Genomic DNA, 7,064 nt, shown 5'->3' on the forward strand with positions numbered 1-7,064 from the left:
CCGTCTAGGTGTGTAAGTCATCTTACGAAAACCAAATAATCCCAAACACTTAGGCGCGGTGCATTAACTTCTATCTCGTTTCTTGTTTCTTGACTTATCAACCAATAAGAGATGAGGGATGTGCATGCTTTTAATGACTTGAGACTATCAAACATGACATGCATTGGTTAGTTCATTGCATGCAATGCTATTAATTAACAAATAAACATTAAGGTCTCTCGTTTTCCCCTCCTCCTTGGTCACGGTGCACAACCTAAGATGACTTACTCACCTAGACGGAAGGAGTACATATAATTAGAGACATAATCCACACGTGTAAATTTTCAGTTAGAAATGCATTAAAATGAGTGCTACACATTAAAAACTAAGGCTTTTTAATAGATGCACTATTCATCCTCAAACACCATGCATTTGTCTTTTTTGCACAGATCACATTTAAAGGTATTTCATCCTGAAATTCTACACGTACACATCACATCCTAGTTTACTTGTACAATTTTTCTCTGAATTTTTTTGAAACTGGGAAGTTTGAATATTGATTTTTTTCAAAAATTTCGGCCTCCATGGAGGCCGAGCTCCAAAACGCCCCACTCACTGTTGTCATACAACAGAACACAACACAAGGATGTGGATGAAGAGGTTAACAAGAAGAATCTATTATATCATTTGGGTTGGGAGTATCTCATCTTGTGCTGTGGTGAGAGGGGCATAAATACAGCGAAAGAACTTTTACACTGGGTTGGGTCCCTTTCCCTGCTGCTGCTACTACTAACAACTATTACTAACCCATGGTAAACACTTTCACCAATCAATAACACGACGCACGCACGCACGCGCCGCCGATCGCCTGCGCCCAGCACAGCGGCGGCTGATATATATGTATGTAATGTAAATCCTGTAAGATGGTACACAGGAAGGCTACATGGGGAGACACAGAAAAGCTAGGAAAACAAACAGTAAGATGAAGAAGAAGAAGGGGTCTTGCTTCTTTCTTTTCCTCCCCGGTTTCGCGACGGAGCCTCCCGCGCCAAAAACTTCTGACTGTTGTTGTATAATTTACAGCACCGCGTATGCCCGGACCACCTCCACGATCGGCGCCCGGCACAGTGGGCACTTGCCGCCGCTGCGCACCAGCTCGTTCGCGCATTTCGAGCACGTGCACATGTGCCCGCATCTGCAAGCACCACCAAAAGAGCTTGGAGTCAGATGATGGCGGTGATGCATATCCAGTGGTATGTTTAGCTACTTGTAAGACGGCTGAGAGAACAGATGCAGAGTGTGTGTGTGCCGGGTGCTGACCTGTAGAGTAGAGAATCGATTTGTGTGTCGCAGCATACGCAGCAGGTTCCTTTCCTCACCTGATCCCATCTCGTTCCATCATCGTGTAGATCCAGAAACATGCCTGAGAGACAAAAGGAAACGGTTATTGCAGTTTTTCAGAGCATGCCTTCATTGAATTGCTTCAGCAATCGAATCATGTGGCAATATACTGAAACACAAACTGGAAGCATGCAAGTGTCTTCAATATCATCACTACTTGAAACTACATTAACAAACACATAAAAGAACTTTCTAAGGTGTGTCCCTATCAGGCCTTGTTTGGCGTGAAATTAAGATTATAGTATAACAGAAAACAGCACAGTTATGAAGACATGGATGTCTGAATATTTGATAAGGAGCAGGGTGAACAACCTTCAGGTCCCGGGAATCTACTCAAGGCTGCAGACACTTCTTGTCTCACTGAACGTTGCAACTCCAGTTGCATGTCCATGCACGCCTCCAGCATCCTTTGCATGCTGCTCATCCCTTGTTGAAGTTTATTCATGTCGGCTTTCAAATCATTAATGGCGTCCAATTCCTGCAAGGGTACAGAGCCAAATGACTTCCCCGAGATAAAACTTCTATAATCAACACAAGGAACGCAGCTTAGTCAAGCAAAACGACAAAATATTACCACCCTTCCCTCTTTTAAAGTTTTTACTTTACATCTCACAAGTCATGGACTTAAAAGCAAATATACTTCAAGCAAAAGGAACAAGAGAAACAAAACACACACTTTTAAAGCTCTTATAGGCTTATACCAATGAGACATGGCATGTCAGAAAATTTACTCTTGGAGCAGAGCACTAGTGGAAATACTACATCATATGGGAGAAACATATTCATAACAGATCGCCGAACCAAAACAATATTCCTATTTATACAAGAGAACGTGAGGTGAGAAGGTAGCACACCTGATGTACCCTGTGTCTACTGCTCCAGGTGTTATGGCGCAAATCTCTGTGCCACAGTGGCTGACGCGGTGGCAAAGGTGGTGGAGGGATAACAAGGGCAGGTCTGTTGACAGGACCTTGGAATTGCCGATTTTCAGCATTTCTTACTAGTTCGCCGTTTCCGTTTGGTGCATTCACAGTGGGCATGGCGGTATCGAGATTCCAGTTGAGTGGGGCATGACCACGTCGTTGAACATATGACCTTATTAATTGCTCCAAACTGTCACCAAAACCATTACTAAGAAGATTGGATACACTTCGCCTGGCAATTAAAAATTTGGAACAGGTTAAGAACTAAAACAAGATGAAGAATCAACAAAGAAATTTTGAGTATGAAGTAAAAGTACCTGCTGAGTAATTCCCTCAGTTCCATGTTGTGCAAATTGGCTTCATCACGTAGGTTGAAGCTGTTTTCAATTCTAGGAATGGGCCCTGTGTCAAGTGCAGCATCATGGAAGTCATCTTGCCAGTTCTCCTCGGTGCCATGAGATTCGTCATCGTGCCACACATCATGCTCATCTTGGAGATTTTCATTCTCCCTGTCATCATCCTCCACGATTTCGCTGTGTAACTCCTCTGCGTTATCTTCCCAATTTCTGTCAGAATTCTCTGCAGTTTCATTGGGCCATCTATCAAGCCTGACATCCAAAGATGGCTGCCAAAATATTGTCTCACGTTCTGTCTCATCTTGCAGCCCATTATCAACTTGGGAAACTTGCATATCTACTATGTCACCAGATGTTGTAGCCGGTGACTCCGCCTCAGCAACATCTACATTATCCTCCTGTAAACCCACATTCTCAGGCGTAGTTTGGGCCACATCCTCACTACCAGTAAGGTGCACAACGTCAGCCCCCTGTTCAGTTTCATCATTACCAGGTAATGGAACATTTTCGGCGACAGGAGCATCAGACGGGCTAACATCTTGACTACTTACAGCACTCTCTGATCTGAAAGAAGCATGTTCAGTCACATAGTTATTATATAAGAACAGAAGACGATAAGAACAAAGGCAAGTGATAGGGGATGTCAATTGCATGAGCTGTTCTGATTGATGGTATCACACAAAAAAGGTTGAGAGCACAATCAACAAGGAAATCCAAGACTGTAAAAAAAGGAAATCTAACACTGTCAGAAAAAAACAAGGACATCTAATGTTGTCGGTTTTCTGAATAACAGGAGCATTTCAGCAACACAAGGTCACTAGAACAGCACTAAAGACAAAACTTAATGAGCAGGAACGGTACCAGCAGATAGTTGGTGTCACAACTAGAAGGAAACATGCAGCACATGGATTCAGTTCAGGATCCTATCTTCCATTGTATGATATAGTCAATATGATCAAAACATTTCACAGTACCATCAAGGACCAATTTGGTTGGTGGACAGTCTCTAGCGTGTGGAGCAAGAATGACTCGTTGTGGCAGGGACCAGCATAATTAGCAATTAGTAGTACTGGCACCTGGAACCTTGCCAATGCCTGTAATTTTCCGACGAGGGAACTCATTGGTTCACCTAGCTGGTCCATCAGATTACAGTAATTTTGAATGCTCCAGATAACACAGGACTTGACAACACTGGCCTTGTAAAGTTGGTAGCAACCTAGAGAGTCTCCCTTTAACGGTAGCGAAATGGTTTGATCATTTTACATGGGCGATGTTCAGTAAATCAGATAAAAGCTAGTAATTCTGTGTCACTTTATACAACTTCTATGGCAAGCAAGTACTTGCAAGTAACAGCCTAGAGCAGGATATCCACTACAATTTTTATGACAACATATATGATGGTGGCATGGTTCTTCCTCCCACGTGATGGGGATTCCTAACAGCTAATACTCAAAAACATACAAGATGCACTACACTCTAAAGCCTCCAAGGAAAGAATTGAACAGTTGCTTAAAGGCCTCTACAGATCGGCACATTAAATGTGAGGTAAAGCTCTAGCCCAATACCCCGTGCACACAATGGAATTATGGAACAAGCCCTTAACCTCAAAAGAAAAAGATCATGTGCAGTCTGTGCCAAATTTCAATACTTCCACAGCTACTTAATAAATCCAGATTGTTTTGTTTGCCAAGGAAAACTACGAGCGAAAAATGCTCGAGTAGGTTATTTCACATTTGTTCTCCAATAAAGTATGTTAAATGCACGGGTACTATTCCTATCACAGGTTGTAGATGTGTGGGTTTTCAAAAATATGCTACAGTGTGTAATAGGATGAACATCAGGCCATCTTCCAAACCAGAACACATGCACACAATATTTCTTCACTAACTGCAGTAGAAAACTCTAAATTAATAAGCTGAATAATATATACTAATCACTGAGGCATTCAATAATGGGGGCTTTAAGCCCATATATGTTCGTTTGGATGCCAATAACTGACATTTCTGTATCACTGCAACTCAAGACAACTAGTAGTGATGCTATATAATACTCCCCCCGTCTGGAATTACTTGTCACGGAAATGGATAAAAATGGATGTATCTAAAACTAAAATACATCTAGATACATCCATTTGTTCGACAAGTATTTTCGGACGGAGGGAGTACCAAATAAGCAATGTGCCGGTAGCCTGAAGAACGTATACTATATAATACCGAGAAACCCAAGAAAAGTAAAGGACCACAGACAGACATTTGGTTGTGCATGTGGGGCATATGCTACATAATAGAAGAGAGTGGCAACTAGCAAGTAGCAACAAATATCTCTTCCAATAACCAGCGTTTTCATGGTGGAGAAGAATTCCGTAGCACTACAATCTTAAAATGACTATGCCAGACGTACTTGCATTCATGGATGAGATACGAATCAAAATAAAGCTACTACTATTACCGATGTGAGTTGCAATTGCAATGTTTGCTAACCTTAAGGTGGACACGCGATGGCTCTGCCTCAACTGCCCGAGCTCCCTCGCCGCCACAGATGGCTGTCGCTCCTCTTCAGCTGGAGCCACCGCGTTCCTCAAGAACCTTACCCTAAGCAATCCCTGCAAAACCAGACAATTTTGAGACCGGCAGCCTCGACATTGCTGATAACTCGTTCCTGTAATGCAACGCAGTCAGCTTCTCATCTCACCTGAATGCGGCTGCGGCTGCGCTGGGGGAACTGTGACACAATGTGGTACCCTGATAGCCCCTGCAGCTCGCGCTGACGCTCCCGGGACATCCGAGTGATGACATCGGTGCGCGCCTGCCGGCCGCGGAGCCGGGGAGGCTCCCCTCGCCTGTCCCTCTCCGCGGCGGTCGGCTCCTCCCTGCGCGAGGCCGCGCGGGCGTCGCGCGGCTGGCTGGCCATCTGCACCCACTCCCTGACGAGCCTGACCCTCTGCCTCTCCGTCTCGCCGAGCCACTCCCCCGTGGCAGTGGCGGCGGCGGCCGTGGGGCTGTCCGTGGACGTGGTGAGGCGGCGGGCGATCTGGCGCACGCGCTCGCGGTGGCGGTCGGGCGTGTCCGGGGACGGCTCGCGGTCGAAGGGCTGGCCGGCGTCGGCGCGGCGGTGCTCGAGCTCCCGCCACATCTGGAGGAGGGAGGAGGGCGCGGCGGGCGAGGGCGCCTGCGGCCGCGGCGGCGGGGGCGAGGAGAGGAGGAACGCCGAGGGGTCGAGGGTGGAGACCGGGTGGAGCCGGGTGAGCGCAAGGAGCTCCGACTCGCGGTTCCGCCGCTCCACCTCGCGCTCCATGGAGGAGAGCACCTCCTCCGCCTGCCGCGCGACCCAGCGGCTGAGCAGCCGCGACTCGCGCCGCCGCCGCCGCGACGACTCGGCCTCCTCCTCCCCGCCCCCGCCGACCCCGTCCCCGCCCTCGGCCCCTCCCCCGCCGCCGCCGCCCGCCGCGGAGCAGAGCGAGGAGGACGAGGAGGGCGGCGGCGAGTAGCAGCCGCCGAGGTGGTCGCAGACGAGGTCCTCCAGGTCGCGCCGGAAGTCGGCCGCCGCGGCGCCCATCCGGTGGTGGTACTCGTCCACCATGGCCTCCTCCTCCTCCGCCTCCTCCTACCGCTATCCCTAATTACCCTACAACAAGCAAAAGCTACCTCCTTTCGAAATCAATCAACCAATCAATCCTCCCCCAACAGCAAGAATGGCGGGCGCTAATGGCGCGGCGGATTGGGCGACGCGCGGGCGATCGCGGAGCATTTGCGGGGCGATTGGAGGGGTAATTTCGGGCGGATTGGACGGATGGCGCGGAGGAGGAGACGGAGGAGAGGAGAGAGGAGGGAGCAAGGAAGGAAGGGGAGAGGATTACCGGAGGAAGAAGAAGCGGCGATTTATTTTTGGCCTTTTTTATCCAAAGGTGTTGCCTATTTTTGATAGGGCCACACCACACACGCCGCTCTCTCTCACCACCCACCACTGTTGCCTTGCCTTCTTTCACAATTTTAGCCTAGGGGAGGGGGAGGTTTTGTGTGGGAGGAGACCTGGCCTTTTTGCGGTTCTAGGGTACCCGCGGCTATATATCGGGTCCGTCGAGGCCGCGATCCGCGTGCATCGTTCTGCCAGCGGACGGCTGGGATTCTGTGCTCGCGGAGAAATGGGGGATCGTCGAATCTCGGCCGTAGGATGTATCGGTTCCCGTGTAGAGTACGACAACCGGTTCGTGTCGCTGTAATCTTGTCGTAGATTTGACGAGGGGTGGTGTACCCTTTTAATGCCATAAATTGTAGAATATCGATTCTGGGTGGTATCCGTCGCCATACAGAGCATGACAGCTCGGCCCGTATCGTCGTAATTATGGCATAGATTTCACGGGGGATTTTCTGCCCTTTAAATGCCGTAAATTCTAGGATCTATACTG

General features: G+C 48.2%; 1 protein-coding gene across 1 annotated transcript; it reads right to left on the bottom strand.

The window, feature by feature from the left end:
- Positions 1 to 632: 632 nt before the first annotated feature.
- On the bottom strand, positions 633 to 6,554 carry LOC123146256 (uncharacterized). Its single transcript, XM_044565874.1, has 7 exons — positions 5,351 to 6,554; positions 5,140 to 5,261; positions 2,621 to 3,223; positions 2,235 to 2,535; positions 1,693 to 1,858; positions 1,300 to 1,402; positions 633 to 1,174 (listed from the first exon to the last, which is right to left on the bottom strand). The coding sequence occupies exons 1-7, from the start codon at positions 6,236 to 6,238 to the stop codon at positions 1,057 to 1,059; spliced, it is 2,301 nt and encodes a 766-aa protein (XP_044421809.1). The 5' UTR covers positions 6,239 to 6,554; the 3' UTR covers positions 633 to 1,056.
- Between the last annotated feature and the right edge of the window lie 510 nt (positions 6,555 to 7,064).

Source organism: Triticum aestivum, chromosome 6D, assembly GCF_018294505.1.
Source record: "Triticum aestivum cultivar Chinese Spring chromosome 6D, IWGSC CS RefSeq v2.1, whole genome shotgun sequence".
NCBI lineage: Eukaryota > Viridiplantae > Streptophyta > Magnoliopsida > Poales > Poaceae > Triticum > Triticum aestivum.